A 20,704-nucleotide genomic window follows, 5' to 3' on the forward strand; every position below is an offset into this window, starting at 1 on the left:
CTCTAAAGCCCTAGCAGATAATGGAAAAAATTAAAAGCCTTTAGAAGTAAATTTAAATTCTTTTTATTGCAACCTAACTTGTTTGTTGCCAGAAGGGAATGGGAAGACACTTTAGAATTGAAACCATTCTTTTGTATATTAATCATCCAGTCTGTAAGTATTTTGGGGGCCATGAGTACATATCCTGAGTTAATCCCACTGAAAGAAAAAAATACAAACATTTAACTCGATACTAGAAAAATTAATGTGCACCCCGTTGACTACTTGCATGTGATCCCAGTGATGGAGAGTCACTTCTCGTTTTGCTAACACAAAATATCGAATCCCATGCTATGGAGGCTGGGATACAGTAGCATGACTCTTGCTAGTGAGTCAGTGAGCCTAAATTTTGACCCAGTCTCGGTTCAGCGGGGTGATTATTCTGTACTCACCCTTCTATATTCAGTAACTTTCAAAAACAGTTCAAAGGTGTTACTTTGATTTTTCAGTTATACATTTCTTAGTTTACAGAAATAATGTAATGTATAAGTTATCCTATGAATTTAATGAATTTTAAAGGCCCTGGAAATGTGCCCCCTGGGAATGAAAAAACTCCGATGTAAAACTTTGCTCCTGCCCTACATTGATTCCAATATAGTTTGAGGGGTCAAGTCTTAGCATTCATGCAAGTCTTACCATTCATCAGTCAGGTTTTGGGGACATAATGAGTAACAACACTGCCTGGAAAAACTTACATCAGTAAATAATTGAGATGGTCTATAATTTAAATGTTGTAGGAGTTGTTTGAAGAGGTGAGCAGTAAAGGGAAAATTAATATGGACGATATGATGAGCCCTGTGGGGAGGTTCCCTTTCAAATCTCCAGTTCTTTAGGGCAGAAGTATTTCTCTCCATATCTATAGTCCATTTTCAGCTTTTCAAGTGTACACATCCATGATTACTTATAGCAGTTCTCTGGAATAAAACTCTTCTTCAAGATTTTCTAGGCAAGGAAATAGTTCGATTTTATCCAATTTATTAGTTTTTATTTTGTTTACTGATATTAAAGAAGAGATCCAGAGTTGGTTCCCCACCCCCCACCCCCGACCCCAGGATTTTCATGAAAACCTAAAGAAATTAACAATTAAGAAAGTAACAGGGAGAACCTGGGTGGCTCAGTCCGTTGAGCATCTGACTTCACCCCAGGTCATGATCTTGTGGTTTGTGAGTTGGAGCCACGCATTGGGCTCTGTGCTGACAGCTCAGAGCCTGGAGCCTGCTTTGGATTCTGTGTCTCCCTCTGTCTCTGCCCCTGTCCCACTTGCACCCTGTCCCTCTTTCTCTGTCTCTCTATCTCAAAAATGAATAAACATTAAAAAAAAAAAGAAAGAAAATCACAGAACTGGAAGAGATATAATTGCCAAGGTGTTTAGAACTTTATAAATACTTTGGTATAAAATATGTCAAAAACAATTTTAAGTTCAAAAGGATTGAGGGCTGATATTATTAAATCATTTGTTCTGTAATTCAAATGAAATCAAACTTCTGCCCTAGGACTCTTAATTATAAATGACACAGTAACCCTGGAAAGACCTTTGATTTGAGGGTGGTGTTCAACCAGGAAGAATCATAGATTCTGTAAGTGTGCTACTTCTCTTAGCCAGTGCACAGAGATCCTTATTCCTGGTTATGTGTTATGACCTTTATAGGTACTGTGTGTGAGGGCTCAATTAGTTAGCCATTTGGACCAATGAGGATGACTTTTTCAAATTTTACCAAATAAAACATTTCATCTGGATGGAGATTGGAAGTTTCCTAAGTCTTCAGGTGATACGGAAGCACTAAATCTGACAGCTCCAGAACAGAAACAAACACCCTATAAATCACTTAAATAACACCTTGTTAGATTGCTATTACTATTGAATTCCTTGCACTGGAAATTCCCAAGTTATGGAGTATCAGTAGCCAGCTTTCATTTTATTTAGCCTACAATAACTTTCATGTCTTCAAATATGAATGAATTTTAAATAAAACTTACATTCAGGTATATGTTATGTAAATGACTTTGTAAGGTTACAAGCTTATAGGGGAAAAATGCTATTTTCATTTCTGTGTTCAGTGCTTGTCCTTGTAAGTTCTTCAAGAGTAGGCTGAATGATATTTGAGGGCTTGTTTCTTGTGAGTATTCTCTCAAAATGTGTCCCTTGGTAGATTAAGTGTCAAATCAATCTCTAGCTTCTCGAGTGCAATATGGATATTGTATTCCTTTCTGCTATACAGGCTGTGAGCCGTTATGTCCTTAATGTGCCCTTAACTGTGTCAAATAGTTTATAATTTCTAGGTTATACTTCCTATATGAAAACTCATTCCTATGTTTTAAATAGCTTTACGTGTTATTTCTTTCCCCACCCAGGGATAGAGGTGGTAAATCTTTTTTTTTTTTTTTTTTGAGGTGGTAAATCTTAATGTGGCTGTGTTTGAATCTGTTGATGTTCTTTCTTTAGAGATGATGTTTGCCTTAGTCACATCATAAAAAACTTTATAGTCATCTCTTAGAGATTTTTTTCCCAGAAAATCCTCTTTTATGTTTGAATGATACAATTGGCTGATTTTGACGATTTAATCTGAAAATATTGATAAAATAGTTAAAGTCATTTAAAATCATCCTACTCAGTTTGGAAATATGTAATGAAGTAAATGAAACTATATGCATCAATCACCTTCCTCAGTGGTAATTACGATCAATTTAATGCATGTCATTCTTTAATTTTCCCTAAACTAACATTATTTAAGTTAGTATGATACTCATATTTATCATACAACATATTTATATGCAACTTAACCTTATATATGGCCATCTGTATCTCTCCGTATATAGTGTGTGTATGTATACACACATGTACACACAATCATAACATGAAACTGTGGTATACATATCTGTTGGCAAATTATTTTCAAGTACATACTGAATATCTGTATAGTTCAATATACATACATTTTTTCCTTGCTTTTTAAAAATAATTGCTTTGTGTTCCATTGTATGTATACTATGTATTATTCCACCAACCAACCCTCTTTTGACATATTCTTGTTTCTATATTTTCTGTTCAACATATATTTGTATATATATTTTTAAGCCCAAATGCTATTATATCTTTAGGATATATACTTAGAAGTGAATTGCTAGATTTAGGATATATATATTTTAACTTTAATAAGTAGTGATTGATGGTTGTGAATATTTTTTAGAGGAAATATTAAACTATGCTATTTCTGATTATTTTTACAATTCATATAGAAAATCATTTCTTTGGGATGCCTGGGTGGCTCAGTTGGTTAAGCATCTGACTCTTGATTTCCACTCACATCACGATCTCATGGTTCGTGAGATTGAGTCCCATGTCAGGCTCTGCACTTGAGATTCTCTCCCACTCTCTCTGCCCCTTCCCCACCCTGTGCACATGCACCTGTCTGCTCTCTCCCTCTCTGTCTCTCAAAATCAATAAATAAACTTAAAAAAAAAGAAAATCATTTATTTCAAAACCATTACTTACCCAAAATCGTTAAGGGGTTATTGCTGCATAAGTAGCCCCATACATGATTTATGTATATGGCAGTAATGCCTAAAATATATAACTATAGACATATTTGTGTGAAAAAGTCTTGATCATGTCTCCTCTAAGTTAAATTCAGTTGGCAAGAAAAAGACCTTTGTGATTGGACAGACACAGACTTTAAGTGAGGTAGTAACTGAATGTTTTAGGTATGTGGCTATAAAATCTTTGGACAGGAAGAACTCTAGTATGATGTTAGCAGGACTTCACCAATCTACTAAGGCCACTATCTCATTTTTTATAGCTGTTCCTGCAAATGAACTCAACAATCAACAACATTTTGCTTCTATTTTTTCGTTTACAATGAATGGAGGAAACATTTATTTATGAATTTAAATCACAAAGTGAATTTCTCTCCTTGAGGCAAAGCTCTATGTAGCCTCCACCATGCAAATGCATTGTTCACTCTTTCCCATCACATAGAATTGCATTCTGTGACTTCCTGGAATGCCATGGAAATTGGTTATGTTCTATTAAAGAAAGAAAGCCCACACAGTTCTTTATAACACTTGTTATGGTACCAGTGGAGATTTCCTAGCTAAAATTTTATGACAGACTGTTAATAAAAAAGTCTGTCCAGGTTCACACCCTCCCTTTATCTTCAGAATTTTCTTATCCCAGAAGAATGTCAACATGTTTCAGGGTCAGATAGCAGAAATCCAACCAGAATTATTTTTATATTATAAGGTAAAATATTAATAATATAATATATTGATATATGTGTATGTATGTAGGCACATAAGAATGCAGGTTTGTGTATTACATATTATCTATCTTCATATAGTATATTTGTGTTTCATTCTTTCACAAATGGAAAATACATTTATAAATAATTTGTGAGAAGTAATGATAGAGTACTTGGATGAAAGATAAAGCCAAAAAAAAAAAAATAATAATACAAGAGAAAGAAAAGAGGCATTCTGAGCCAGGGAAGGGACTTATGTGTATTTCTACTAGACAGTAGAAAAGGCAAGGATTTGTTTATATGGACAGTTTTTTAGAATTTTTTTTTTAAGTTTATTTTGAGAGAGAGAGAGAGTGAGTGGAGGAGAGGGGCAGAAGGAGAGAGAGAGATCTGTGAATGCCAAGAGGGCCCTGCACTGTCAGTGTAGAGCCTGATGCAGGGCTTGGACTCACAAACCGTGAGATCATACCTGAGTTGAAATTAAGAGTAGGACGCTTAACCAACTAAGCCACCCAGGCACCCCTATAGTTTCTTAATGGCATCTAAATGTCATGTGCATTTCACTTCCTTTTCTATAGCTCTTCACTAACCTATTTATTGACATGAGGTTATTCTAAAACATTTTGTTGAAAACATAAATGTTTACTTAATGTGCTGCTGTGATGACTTTGCCAGACCTTCCACCAGAGTGAGATTTTTTTTGTTTTTTTTCAGCGTCTGCCTTTGAAGAAGATTCCATGCAAAGCCTCTGCGCCCTCAGGCTCCTTTTTTGCCAGAGACAACACAGCAAATTTCTTATCCTGGTGCCGAGATTTAGGGGTAGATGAAACCTGTCTGTTTGAATCTGAAGGTTTGGGTATGTATTTCCTTCAGAATTTTAGCTGATAAGATTATTATGTATCTTTGTCATAACTATCAAAGACTTTGTATAGCTATCAAAACTTGTTTGTGTGGTCATTTCACAGGTTAATTGAAAAACTTCATGTAAACTTGCAGTTTTGCTGTAAACTTGAATCTTTGAAGGTAGAAAAATATGCATGCCCTTTTACTGTTTGTCACTTTATGCATGAAAAGATAGGAATATGAATAGTGCCATTCTTTCCAAGCTAAAATCATGTATATACAATGCAAAACTCGGGTATTTGGAAAATGTAGGCTTCAATTTTACCACCAGGCTCTAACCTGGACTAGAACAGTAGCTCTATATGTCTGCTACAGCCATAAAGGCACCATTGTCTTTTCACCTCTACAAAAGGATGAAACACCATTTCCTGTAAACTCTATCTTTGTTGAAATGGACGTTTATTTATGTATCTATTTTTAGTGAGTTAAAAATCAGGTAAGCAAGCAGGAGATTGGGATAATTGAAGATGATGAAATAAAAGATACTTTAGTGTCTAAACCTACCCAGATAATTATGGGGTTTTTTACTTGTTTTACTTATATAATTGAATTTTGGCAAATCCACTTCCAGACCACAGAGCAAGCTTTTGTATTTCCTTGGGAGGAAACATACATTGAATGGTTCAGTGTTGTTTTTTTTTTTTAATTTTTTTTTCAACGTTTATTTATTTTTGGGACAGAGAGAGACAGAACATGAACGGGGGAGGGGCAGAGAGAGAGGGAGACACAGAATCGGAAACAGGCTCCAGGCTCTGAGCCATCAGCCCAGAGCCCGACGCGGGGCTCGACCTCACGGACCGCGAGATCGTGACCTGGCTGAAGTCGGACGCTTAGCCGACTGCGCCACCCAGGCGCCCCGAATGGTTCAGTGTTTTGACATCACTTGATATGCTACTGTTAAATGTTGAACCCACCTGTGTCAGCTCTGCCCAGTATAGCTCTTGCACGTAAAGTATCGGAATTAAAGTCCCATTATAATGAAATAGAACTGAGTGAAGAATGGAGACATCTGTGGGGGAAGGATGGGAGCTTTGGTTCTTTTACTGAGGCTTTAAAAATCAATTCACAAAATCACATAATACCAAATATTAGCATCAGAGTAAGCAGAGCATCCTTTAGAGAGAACAGGTATACAAATTGCCTTCCAAACGGTGAGAATAACCTTTTGCCCCGAAGCCTCACAAAACATTTCCCTGCTGAACCCAGGAAAATTGATGGTTAACAGCTAAAATCTTACTCATTTTATATGCTTATGGAAATTTGTGTTTGTACTAAGAGGAGGGAAGGTGATGTGGAAAAGATTGCCATCAAATTTCTGAGAATTCTCTCAGCAGAGAGGAAAATTATATGAATTTAGATGAGGAGAATATTTTATACTATACCTGAAAGAAAAAATAAACTGGAAGAATTGCACAGTAGCCTACCAGACACAATCATGTGCTTCTTGAATGATCGTTATATAAATGGGCTTTGACTACTGTTTCCGCACATTAAAGTAAACCAACCTTGGTGGAAGATGTGTGTACATATATCGCTCTTCTTCAGTCTTCTGCTAATTTTACAAATAGATTTTAACTTTCATGTTTATGGGAAACTATACGATTGAGGAATTATAGGAGGGGATCGTGGTGGAATTGTTCACACACACACACACAAATGTTTGAAAGAGCAAATGAATGAACGATAAGTTAAAAAATTCAGATCTTAGTCACAAGGAGTATACTCTTCCTATGTGGACAAACAACATCATGATTTAAAATTCTGCAGTGCCCCTGCGTTATGAAAGGAACTACCACGTGGGGAAACTCCTCTCTTACTTGAGCATTTGTTTGTTGTACTGGTTTTCATTTAAGAAACATCTTTTTCAGTGACTGCCCTAGGATGAGGAGGAGCTGGGAATGGGAGTGTGATCTTGTCTCAGTTTTCTCACTGCCTCTGAGTTCCTTTTGTTAATTGAAGTAATAAAACTTTTGGTTGGAAGCCAAGAAGCTTGGATGGCTTTTTAAAACCCCATTCGGATAATAAGCAATACATTTTATCTTGAAACAATAAAGCCTAAAGCAACTGTATAATAAAGGTCCTGGTATATAAATACATACTCTGCAGCATATAAAATTATGTCAAGTTGAATTTTGCGATGACTTAGTTCTTCACTCTGCTTGAAAAAGAAAAAAAAAAACGCTGACTTTATAAAAAGAAAATCCAAGATAATTTATGCATAATAGCTACTGAGTATTTTATTGAAACCTCTTTCATTTTGAATATCTTCTATATTATAACTTGCAATTAAAATGTATTTATGTATCTAAGAAAGTTTAATGACACCAAGTTTTCGAGTAATTTTTAAGCCTCTCGGTAGCAAACTAAATCAGATAGTTGGGCTTTCTGGTTTGTTGCTCAGTGAAAGACAAATTTGAAATTTCTGCTGCTCAGAATAGGACATGAGGTGAGGTATAATAGACCCTGTGGAGACAGAAGGGAGCCAATATTATAGCGTTGACTTTAGGATTATTCAGAGAAAGGAAACAGCTGTGCCCATAGATGCTAATGATAATCAAGAGAAGGACAATGAGAAATTCCATTTCCCCAAGTGGAACCCTTTCTTCTTAGATTTTTCTTATTATTCACTGTGGGTAAGGAAGCGATTGAGTCACTGCCGATGGCCTTGGACTCCGGATTGCAGAATTGACTTTCTTGCAACAATAACGCTGTGTACTCTGCTTGATGTCTTTTCACACTTCACTTTTGAAAGAGAATTTAGGGCAAGCGTTTTTCTTTTTTCCTACCTCAAGATTTCATTTCAGTGACACACAAGATGAAGTGCATCCTTTGTGTCCTGGTGTTTTGAACAGCAAATAAATGAAAAGATGCCCTGATGAAGGGGAAAAATCTGTTTGAATGAATGATAAAGTAGATCACTGTCCTGAGTGTGTATCAAGAGGCTTCTGTCTTTAGCTGTTCAAAGGTCTTTGCCTGCATAAAGCATTCTTATCTTTGTGGCAACTGATATGCTACCCTCTGTTGCAGTGTTTCTTTGTACAGTTATTTGCAAGGGGATCTAGATTCCCAACTCACTCAATCTGTTCTCTTTCCACAACAGCTAATGACAAGAAATCTCAGTGGTGGGGAAGGTATGCCAGGGATGAACTGGGGTGTATGGATAGCGGCTGACTCCATATGCTTCTCTCATGCTTCTTGTCTTTTTGATTCTTGGCAGATAGCTTTTTATGCCACCCGATATAATCACATACAGGGTATAACCTGCAGTTTATCTTCTATGAAATTCTTGATAATTATTCCTCTGTGAAATGTCAACTCTCAGATCATAAATTCACTCTATCCTAAATAGTGTTTCAGAAATGAGGCAATAGAAAAACGGACAAAAGTCATGAACAGCCTCGTCATAGAAGACATAAAAAAATCTAATAAAGATACAAAACCTTAGCAATAAGGTAAATGCAAATAAAAGCTATGGAAAATTAGCAAAATAGAAGAAAATTATATATTTAGGTTGAGTATGTGGGAAAATAGGATCTTCTATACATTGCTGAAGAAAATTGGAAATAGGCATGCCTTCTTTAGAGGGCAATTTGGCCTTATGTATTAAAGACCTCACAAGTGTGTATTTATTTATTTATTTTCAGCAAATTGTTCTACTTCTAAAAGTTTATCCAAAGGAAATAAGTAGAAGTAAGCACCAGAATGTCCACTGAAATGCTTTTTTTTAAATAATAGTAAAACAAAGGGAAATGAACTGACTCTATGACATTTAGTGATATCTTAAACAAACTAGAGGCATCTGTGGATACGAACCAAAAATATTGCTGAGACTATTTAAGGATATAGAAAACCTACAATCTGCTATGAACATGAGGTCACACATATATAGTAAATGACCATTAAAGTATTTTCAGAATTTGAAAGAAAGACAAACAGAAATCAGGTTATAAACGATATTATTTTCTTCTTATTGTCTGTTAACAAACATCAGTCAATAGAGGTGGCATGCTATCTGAAGTATGAGCAGTTAATGTTATTTATATTAAGATATCATTGGAACCAATTTGCATAGAGAATTATTTGTTGGCCTAGAATTGTACACACTGAGAATTGTAAGGGCTATTTCCCATTGTCGAAGTTAAAGTGACATTTCAAGTGCTTGGTGAATTTTATACTGCTCTAAGAATAGACCACGTGGATCTTTGTGTGCTCTGCGGGGCAGGCTTTACCCTTACAGGTCTGCATATAATGCTCAGCTACAACCCCCACTGTTCAAACCATGCTGACATATAGGTCAGTGGCTAGAGGAGATTTGTTTTTTTTTTTTTTCCATGTCTCACAATTGGTTTCATTGGATTCTTTAAAAATATTTAGGATTGTGCTTTAGATTCAAAAGATGAACATGAATGCTTCCTTAAATTTAATAGTATGTAGTTTATCATTCTAAAGACGAAATACTCCCGCCAATAATTATTTTAAAAGAAATGAACTTTTCTTTTAATGGTGAAGAAAAAATGTTTAGAAGATTCTAGGTGTGAAAGCATTTTGGTTTTCAGTCTATAGAAGTTAATAGAATGTATTAATATTCTCCCTAATAATAAATATAATAATTTTCAAAGGTTAAATATTTTAACAACCTTTTGTAACCCAGTGCTGGATATTTTGATATGGTTCATTTTTTATCATTTAAATTAAGACCAAAAATCTATGATATACTCTCAGTCTTAAAAAGTTTTAAGTTATGAATTCCCAATATTGGTGCTCTTATATGAATTTCTCTAAGATATTTTAAGTAAGAAATTTTTTCATTCATTAGCAATGTTCTTGTATAGGGGATTTATTATTTGTAATTTACTTTACTATACTAATTTAGAAATTTTCAAGTGTAATTATTTTTCCCAGAGCCTTATTTACATTGCTCAATATGTATACATTCCAGGGAGCTGTGAGATGGGGGGGGGGGGAGGATGGGGTGGGGAATACTTTAAAAATGCGTAATGTTGTGTTTGCAGTAATTGTGTCTATATCATTATGTCATTGGATGATTATAGGATTTGGAAGCCAGTGACTATCCTTCATCTATTTCTCAGAGAAAGAATCTACTCAGCAAGAAAAGGGTTTGCTATCTGTTGTGCTAGCATGCAAATGTGTGTGATTTGTTCTTTATTTTTATTTTCTGTGTTTGTGTTGGCTGTGTGGCGTTGTCTTCTGTGGATGCATGACCCCAATGAGTAGTTTTACAAAACCCTTTCTTTTACTGAACCTTGGTCAAGCACTGTTCTATTCACAGTATTGGTTTGATGTTGCTGCAAAAAACTAAAAAGGATTACGTGTGGACTTTTAAATATTGTTGTCCATTTTATAGTTTAAAGTCACTTGTTAACATCAGAAAAGGAATCTATGCCTACCTTCCAGTGTTTGATAAATCATCTCTTGTTATTATCTTGTTATTATGGACTCTAAGAACATTTCTATGGAAAAAAGTTATATTAGTTTTATTAGTATAAAATAAAATATCCTTTTGTTAGGATGACAGTTTCAAGACATCCATTCAGCATTTGGGTTATTTATATTCAGTCTCTTTCCCAGAGACAATTATGTTAGACTTTTGTTTTTTTAATTTTAATTTATTAGCATCTCAGTTCACATTTTTACTTTTGAACTCAGAAATTCTTTCCAAATTTAGCTATTTGCCGTATGCCAGGGCAAAGGTATGAGAAAACAGTACAGAATCTGATTGAGAGAACTAAACGTCTCCCTAGAATGATAATTACATCAAGACTCAGCAAAGTCAAAGTTAAATTAGGGAAATGAACAGCTTTCTAGCTTTTCCAGGATCAAATTTTTGCTGTACAATATTCAATACTAATAACTATATGCTCAATAATGGTAGCTAGGCAGTGCACGTCTTACCATATCTACTTCTCCAACAACCTTCATTTTATAAATGAGATCCTGGGGCCCAGAGAATTAAATAACTTGCCCAATGTACACACCTTCTCAATGGCCCAGGTGGAATTTGAATTCAGCTCCATTTACCTCCAAAGATCATGCCCCTGTGTTATAGAAAGTTATGCTCTGAGTTAATTTTAGAAGTTCATATGATTATTTAAAGAGGAAAAATAAAGTGTAACTACAAACCAAATTAGAAAAGATTCTTGCCTCTAATTGCTGTTCTGATTGTTAGTGACTTAACCCATTAATTTCACATGAAGTCCAGTACTAAAGAAAGGAAGGACATCACTTGGTGCAAGACATTTCTTGACTCAGTGGCAAAGGCACTTAACTGCATTTCATTCTATACATATTCCATAACTGATGAGATTATGAATGAAATATTCTTGTTTCTGTGAATTATGTGGATGTCATAGCCTTTCTAAATGTGAATAATGATTCTGAGAAATCTGGGTACACGCACACCCAGCGTTTATGAGTTGGTGAGATTCTTTGCTTTTTCTTTAGCTTTCTTGAGATCAGTTTCAAGGCACCTAAATTGCTGTGCTATCCCTAATTGCCCCCTACCTTTAAGCTGAAAGGTTTCTGCATGGGTCTTACCAGGAGTGACATACAGGGAGCAGTTTGTGACTAGCCCTTAAATTTCTAGAATTTCTAGAAAAACATTTTTAGTACTTTATTAATCCTGGCAGGAGAGAAATGCCCATAGTACACATTAAGGGCTAATTCAATGCATGAATTACTTTCCCTCCATTCATCATCATCATCACTGCTATCTGAAACATTTGTAGAGCATATTATATATAGCAAAGCACATTGGAATCTTTTTAACAAAATAGAGGAATTATAACTGATGTTTAATGTTTATTTTTGAGAGAGAGAGAGAGAGAGATAGACAGAGTGAGCAGGGGAAGGGCAGAGAGAGAGGGAGACACAGAATCTGAAGCAGGCTCCAGGCTCTGAGCTGTCAGCACAGAGCCTGATGTGGGGCTGGAACTCATGAACTGTGAGATCATGACCTGAGCTGAAGTCAGATGCTCAACCTACTGAGCCACCTAGGAACCCCTGACTGATGTTTATTATAATAATCACAGCATTGGCTAATACAGTGCTTTTCCAACCTTAAAGTGCTTACTCATCCCCCGGAGAACTTGTTTAATTGTAGATTCTGATCAGTAAGTTTGGGGTGGGGCCCAATAATTTGTAGTTTTATTCAGCTCCCAGCTGATGCCAATGCTTCTGGTTTGTGGACCCCAATCAAGTAGCAAGGGAGTCACATTTTTTAAAAAAAAATTTTTTTTTTCAACGTTTATTTATTTTTGGGACAGAGAGAGACAGAGCATGAACGGGGGAGGGGCAGAGAGAGAGGGAGACACAGAATTGGAAACAGGCTCCAGGCTCTGAGCCATCAGCCCAGAGCCTGACGCAGGGCTCGAACTCACGGACCGCGAGATCGTGACCTGGCTGAAGTCTGACGCTTAACCGACTGCGCCACCCAGGCGCCCCAAGGGAGTCACATTTATTGAGTACTTGCTATATGTACCAAGTGCCCTTCACCTCATCAGGAAGAACAAGTAGAAGGCAAAATGCCTGTTTGAGAGATGAAAAAATTATGCAGCCTGGCTAGAACTTCATCCTTCTGACTTCTAGTTAACTGTATTTCCTATTATACCACCTTTCTGAGTATTAGAGCCTTCCCTATTCTGGGAAGGTGGACAGCTATTAATTTATGATATTTTCATGACTAAACAATATTCTGTCAAAAACATAATTGTATTTCAAATTTCCTTCCTAAATATAAATCTAAAAACCGGTTTCCCTCAAAGCCAGTGTGTAAATATTGTAGTCTCTAATGTACAGACACCAAATAGACAACACAATTTTTCATGCTTTCGTTTCTTTGCCCATGTGTTGAAACTTAATACATTTAGCTAAACTATACATTTATGGTTGAATGCATTTTATACTTGCAGATTCTGTGACATTGAAACTCTACCCTTTGCTTTAGGGGAAGGCCTCATTTCTATTCCTGGAGCTAGCAGCACTCCATTTGACATTTGATGCCCATGAGATTTTTATAGAATCTAGGTTATAAGACTGAGTCTCTTGCCACATATTTTTGAATAGGGATCTGTGTTACTTTCCCCAGAGGTGTTCTGCATTCTGCTTTTCTTTGAGATGGTTTTGATTATTAAAAGAAAAACCTCAATGATAAAACCTTTGGCATAATAATGACCATTGACCAGAGAGCTTTTGATTTGTTTTAAAAAGAATTTTTTATAGGACAGAAAAAAGTAGTGATCCCCTCTTCTAACTTAAAGGAAAAGACCATGTAAATGTTTCGATGACAGACTGAAAAAAAATGTTTTCTACTCTAAACTTCAGCATAAGTAGAAGTTTTCTTGGTTTTTTTTGAAAAGATGAATCAGTAAAGTGATTTAACATAAATATACTTAGGACTCAATACAAAGTCTTTAGTTCAAATACGATATACTAAAAGCCATATTTTTAATCATTGCGACAAAGACATGCCTTCAGTAATACATAATCAACTTAGGTAATTTACTAAACATGGACTCATCTAAATTATTTCATTCACAGATACAGGAAAATTAATGTAGGGTGTTTGCTGTTTCACAAAATCACGTATTTTAATACAATTGTTACTTAAGCTCTGTATTGAGCACAAACTTGTAATAGGTATAGGATATCTGCTTTAAATTTCTTTATATGCTGACCAAATTGACCTACTTAACCTGGCATTTGATTTAGATTGATTGATTTTTAATTATTTCTGATATAAAATAAATGATAAAATATTCAAAATACACTCCTTATAATGGGACCACTTTAAATTATACACATTTTACCACTAGTAATTTTTTATTCCAAAGTTTTTTTTAATGTTTATTTATTTTTGAGAGAGAGAGAGAGACGGAGTGTGAGTGGGGGAGGGCAGAGAGAGGGAGACATGGAATCTGGAGCAGCTCCAGGCTCTGAGCTGTCAGCATAGAGCCTGATGCGGGGTTCGAACCCACGAGCCATGTGATCATGATCTGAGCTGAAGTCCGACGCTTAACCAACTGAGCCACCCAGGCACCCCTATCCCAGAGTTTTTATAGTGCTTAGTGTAATGACTAATATCTGACTGGTGCACACACAAAAACACGTTTTTAGGGAAAAAATAAGTGAATTATTGTTGGCTAAGCTAAATGAAGTTAATCTTTAAACAAAGAATTTATAACAAAAATTTAAAAAATAATAAAACTAACCTCGGGAAAATCTTTCCTATGTGCCAAACACTGTGCTAAGAATAACAATAAATATTATTTGGCTTAATCCTCACAAAAATATTGCAAGGTGTAAACTGTTGTGTTTCCCAAAACGAGATTTTACAGAATAACTTCCCAAGAGAATACAGCCAGTAAGCATGAACACTCACACTCAGATCTTTGTGATTTGAATCTCTTTCTATTAACTTAGTTTAGAACTTGTTTCAGTGCAAAAACCAAATAAAGTCACCTCTTTGGAAAATTTAGATACTATTTAAAGACTCTTGAATTTAATTTTATAGCAATAGGGGAAGAATATTTGCTTTTACAATTAAACAAACATTGCCATAATTTGCATTTTCTCAAGACACCAGCTAAGGGTTTAGTCTTTATTTAGTTCACTGTCAAAACCACTATCATCGCCAGATGATTGTCATCATCCTTGAGTTTTGAGATATATTATTTATTGAGTCATTACTGTTTTGTGTTAAATTTTGCACCTGTACAGCTTCATCTCATTCATTGCTTATTAGTAATCAGATACTGTTTTTTTTTTTTTTGGGGGGGGGGGGCGGTTGGCCATTATGAGCCAGTTATAATATGCCAATTAAAAAAGCCATTAATATGTGAGACAATAGCACAAGTGTGGTTTTGAAGCAATGTTTTCCTTTATAAAATATATTTCCAAGAAAACTGGGCAGTAAAATATTATCATTCTACTAGTTTTTCCTAAGAAATGATGCTGAAGAAGAGGTTCATTTGTCTTAAATTGTATAGGCTGAATCTGTTAAGGATATGAAGAATCATGCAGTTACTTTTTAGTTTGCCAAAATTAATTTTCTGATGAGTCCATGGTAGATTCAACATCTGAGTTTGGGCATGCTAAACCTGTTTTAAATTGATTAGCTCCGTTGAGGAAGCAAAGAAGTACACAACAGTAATGTGTCTTTCCTTTAAATTTTTTTTTTATTGTTTATTTTTGAGAGAGAGAGAGACAGAGAGAGAGAGTGGGAGGGGCAGAGAGAAAGGGAGACACAGAATCTGAAGCAGGCTCCAGGGTCCGAGCTGTCAGCACAGAGCCTGATGTGGGGCTTGAACTCACCAAGTGTGAGATCATGACCTGAGCCAAAGTCGGACGCTTAACTGACTGAGCCAGCCAGGTGCCCTTGTAAAGTGTCTTATATATCACATTGTCTTTCCTTTACTAGCCACATGATTGTTTTTTTCAGGATGAATTTTATTTTCCATAAAGTGTATCTATCCCAGTGCTTACATAGTCCTCAAAATATGTATAATGAGTTGGTTAAGGAATCAGTATAGTTGGGTCAGGTATTACTTTTTATATCTGGGTGTTGACTGCACATTGACACAATTTGGTCAGTTCACTAGTAATTTATATATTTTGACACCATTTTCATTAAGAAATGCATGAGATTTTATCCACATCTCCTGGTGCGGTAGCCACTTGCTTCACACAGCTTTCACCGAAGATGAGGGTATTAACAGAGCCTTGAAAATCTTCCTCTCCTCAGTTTTTGTATATTCCTTTTTCCACTCAAAACTCCTGTTTATTATTTTGTTCTATGGACAGCGTATTTTTTTTAAAGACTGAATCAGAAAGAATTGATTATCTAGACAGGAAGATTGATTTATTTGTTAGATTCTGCTTTCCAATGTTTGTTATTGTTCTCTTTTTGAAATTGATGCCTATGTGATATTACAGTCCATATGTTATATTGCACTGAAGTCGATTTAATATGTCAAAAGTTGTGATGTTTGTATCATTCCAGCCAGGGTCAAACAGTAGTGCATTTGAAGTTGGAAGTAGTAAATATCCTTATTTTAAGATCTTTTAATTAGAAATAATTTTAGGTTTTTTGATTAGGGGAATTCACTGATGGTCAGCTAAAACTTATATGACCAAGAATTGAAATAGTCTATAATCGAGATTTTTCCATAATTCTGTCTTAAGGAGCATTGTTGGTGGGAATAGAATTTAATTTAAAAGCTTTAAAGGTGACATTTTATGACAAGATGACAAAATTGTGTCCGTCTAAAGCCAAGTGAAATTATACACGTTTACAATCCAAGTAAATGTTCGTTTTATACTCATCACAAACAAATTCCACTCTGGCATCAGTGAACCAAATGTTGCCCCTACCATAATCTATGGAGAGAAAGAATTAGATATTTAAATTAAAGGAATAGAATAATGCTGGGAAATGGAATTATAAAATTATATGTTTAAGAATTAAAGCAAGATTACTTTCTTAAAATAGATCAATAAGCTATCAATAAGCCAGTATGTTCTTTTATCAGGATATTGTCTATGTAAAGACCATTCTCTAAGTCAATATATTTTTTTCAGTATCTGTTGACTTTATTAGGTGATATATATAATAATATTTTTAAAATTATTTAATCTTTGTTTAAAATAAAGCAATACAAGCAGGAAATACTCTTTTGGTAGATTCAACAAATGCAAGCGTGATTGGACAGCATTACTGAATGTGTCCAAAGCAATTAGTAAAGCAAATTTTATTAAAACATGAGATTATATTAGAATTTGATCCAAACAAAGAACAGTCTTCTAATTTTCTCATTTTATGGGCAAAGCTGGCTGATAGTATATATATACATATATATATGTATACATATATGTATATATATATGCATATATGTACATATATACATATATACATATATATGTATGTATACATATATATGTATGTACATATATATGTACATATATATATGTATGTACATATATATGTACATATATATGTGTGTGTATATATATATATATATATAGGTAGGTATTTGCAAATCCATTCATTTGAAAGTATATCATTCTAAAGTACCATTTAACCAGACTTGATCAGGAAGGGACATCAAATTTCAGAATCTCACTTGATGTTATTGTTTGGCAGATAACAAAGGATAATTTTTCTTATATAATTTTTCTCCGTATTCATTGCATTATTTCTGCCCAAATCACTGGTGAAGATAGACTCAGGATTTTGCAAAGTCTAGTCTTTGCTCCACTGTCTTCTGTGTACTGTGTATTTTAGGAAAAAAAATGTTAAATCATTTTTGTAATGTTTATTTATTTCTTTTTTAATTATTTAAAATGTTTATATTTGAGAGAGAGAGAGAGAGAGAGCAAGAAGGGGAGAAGCAGAGAGAAAGGGAGACACAGAATCTGAAGCAGGATCCAGGCTCTGAGCTGTCAGCATAGACCCCAACACAGGTCTTGAACTCATGAACCATGAGATCGTGACCTGAGCCGATGTCAGACACTTAATCGACTGAGCCACCCAGGTGCCCCTGTAATGTTTATTTATTTATTTTGAGAGAGAGAAAGAGAGAGAGAGAGAGAGAGAGAGAGAGAGAGAGAGAGAGAATCCCAGGCAGGCTTTGTGCTATCAGTGAAGAGCCCAATGCAGGGCTCGATCTCATGAACCGTGAGATCATGACCTGAGCTGAAATCAAGATTTGGATGCTTAACCTCCTGAGCCACCCAGTTGCCTCATGTACTATGTATTTTAAAATATCAACTATTTATATCATAATACAGCTACTTGTGTTTCCGATATTGACTTACTAATATTAACTAATAAAGCATTTTCCGGGGGAGATTTACTCAGGATGAGATTTCCTGAGACTCGTGGCTTGGAGGAGGGATATTGGGCAGAGTTTTGAAAGGGCTTTAAGACTTTAGTAGAGCTAAGTGTATCGTGGGATAGGATGGTTTCTGTGAATGTCAGAATGAAGACTAGCTCATTTACTGGAAGCATGAGGGAAGAGAGGTCATTGGCAAGCCTGTTCGCTATTGAGCTGCTTTACAATCCCTTCTATTGTAAAGGTGTCCACCTCTGTCTTGTCTTTCAGTCCTCCACAAGCAACCCAGAGAAGTGTGTCTCTGTTTGCTAGAGCTTGGCCGGATTGCAGCCAGGTAGGTCAAACTGTTGCCACTATGTCAAGACATGGACCATCCTCAGCATCGAAGCAATTGAGAAGCTTGCTGGTTTTTCGTTGCTAATTTAACCTGGGTTTTGAGAAGCTACTTTTTCCAATATAATCCGTCCGAACAGCGCAAGAGCAGTTGTTCAAAATAAAGCATGCCACTAATATTCTTAGCACCATGATCTTGTCGAAGCCACTATGTCTGATAAGCATTTACTAAAAGCATATCCTCCCATCCAATACATTTTCTCTCAACTGACTGAGCCACCCGGGCACCTGTCAGCTCTTTTAGCTTCTACTTCTGAGTAGGGGGATAGTTTTTAAATTATTCTCCATATTTTGGTTAGAGACAGTCCTAGAATATTATCCTTCATAAGGGGAGAGATGTTTGGAATCCTTCTCTTCTAGGAAAAAAGGAGTAATTGTAAAAGTCATAATCCTAGCTAAGTAGGCAGAGAAAGGGACTTTATTACCTCAACTAATCTGCTTTGGTTTCACGTCTTCTCTTTTATTATCTGGCAAATGACCAAATGGAACCTCTGACAGTTCTATGAAGCCCAAAGAATTAGAAATGAGGATACAAGTGGTTGAAGAAGTCTTGATTCAAAATAAAACTTAGGAATTGATTGGAAGATGTTGTTTTCATCTAGATCTGGGTATACTTTTAAGACAGAGATCAGATGAACCAATAAAGTGAGAGCTGACTCTGGGTGAAAATTCTCAAAGAGAAATTTATAAAGAAAATCAAGGTAAAGAAAATACAAAGTGTGCACATCAGACTACAGCAGTGGGTAGAAAGCTTGCTGCCAGTGAATAGACCTGTGTTTTGTTTTGTTTTGTTTTGTTTTATTTTGTTTTGTTTTGTTTGGTCTGATGGGAAACTAACCTGCAATCAGAAATAACTCCAAGTTCTGTAAAATGTGATAGCAACATAATCTCAAACAGTTGGACATCAGCTGTGAATTTTGCTTTACCGCAATAAGTGGGTATGAGAAAGATTTTTTCTTTTTTATTTAAAAAAAATTTTTTTAATGTTTATTTGGTTTTGAGACAGAGAGAGACAAAGCATGAACAGGGGAGGGTCAGAGAGAGGGAGACACAGAATCTGAAACAGCCTCCAGGCTCTGAGCTGTCAGCACAGAGCCCGACGCAGGGCTCGAACTCACGGACCGCGAGACCATGACCTGAGCCAAAGTCGGCTGCTTAACCGACTGAGCCACCCAGGTGCCCCTTTTTTATTTTTAAATAATTCAAAGTAAATCTGACTGAGTCTCCACTCAAAGTGAAAAAGTCAATTTGAGACATTTGGAGGTTTCCCTATTCTCTCCCACTCTGTTCCCAGATACTGTGTGAAGGCCTTGGGAGAGGGTCCCCTAGGCCTCTATCTCTCTACCACTAGGGCTTAGTTTGAGCTTGTAGTGTCCAGCTATTTCCTGGAACCCCACTCCCCTACAGCACTGTCACCTTCTTGGTTTCTATGAAGGAGTAAGACCAAGCTATCAGTTGCTTCTAGGACTCTGCTAAACTACTCCTCCACCAGTCTTGGGGCTTCTGACCTGTAGGGCAAACAACCTTGAGTCAAAGGGCTACCAAGGACTCTACAGATGTCCCCTAAAAGGGGGGAAGTTAAATACTCAGGCAGGAGGAAAATACACCAAGTAAAATCTCAGTAAATGAGCAACTGTCCCTGAAATGGTAAAGTGAGAGAAACATGGATGGTCTAGAATTCCTGTTTAATAGAAGGGTAGGCAGAACACTTTTTGTTCAGTTATTTATTTAAAAAAATTTTTTTAAGTTTATTTATTTTCGAGAGAGAGAGAGAGAGAGAGAGAGAGAGAGAGAGAGATACAGCACAGTGGGGGAGGGGCAGAGCGAGACGGAGACACAGAATGTGAAGCAGGGTCAGCAGCACAGAGCCTGACATGGGGCCCAAACCCACAAGCTGTGAGATCATGACCTGAGCCGAAGTCGGACACCTAATTGGCGGAGCCACCCAGGCGTCCTTCAGTTGTTTATTTTAATTATACTGCTAGAATATTCTACAATGCCAGATTCCATTTTGTTGCTTTCATAATCTAAATATATGAATGAAATAAGCATCATGGTTCTGAAAGCTGTGATATGGAGGTAAAGAGAAGGAGTTGTACCACCTGCAGAATTAGCTGTGAGTTGTCATTTTCCTCTTTAATTTGTATTAGTTGCCTGTGTTTTGGGTTTGTTTTATTTTTTGTAATTACACTTTTTATGACCAGAACACTCTGATTAGGAATCCTGCTGAAGTAAACTTTCTATGACTGAGTCATCAAAGGAGAAGACATGCTTCCCAATGAC

At 35.9% G+C, this 20,704-nt stretch overlaps 1 protein-coding gene across 2 annotated transcripts in view; it reads left to right on the plus strand.

Moving 5' to 3' along the window:
- Positions 1–20,704, plus strand: part of GAS2 (growth arrest specific 2) — a 131,209-nt gene that overhangs the window by 45,987 nt on the left and 64,518 nt on the right. For both annotated transcript variants that reach the window (XM_043580826.1, XM_043580827.1), the window contains exons 4-5: positions 4,992–5,133; positions 18,299–18,362. In XM_043580826.1, coding sequence (XP_043436761.1) covers positions 4,992–5,133; positions 18,299–18,362 — 206 coding nt within the window. The remainder of the gene's footprint in view (positions 1–4,991; positions 5,134–18,298; positions 18,363–20,704) is intronic.

Source organism: Prionailurus bengalensis, chromosome D1 (assembly GCF_016509475.1).
Source record: "Prionailurus bengalensis isolate Pbe53 chromosome D1, Fcat_Pben_1.1_paternal_pri, whole genome shotgun sequence".
Taxonomy (NCBI): domain Eukaryota; kingdom Metazoa; phylum Chordata; class Mammalia; order Carnivora; family Felidae; genus Prionailurus; species Prionailurus bengalensis.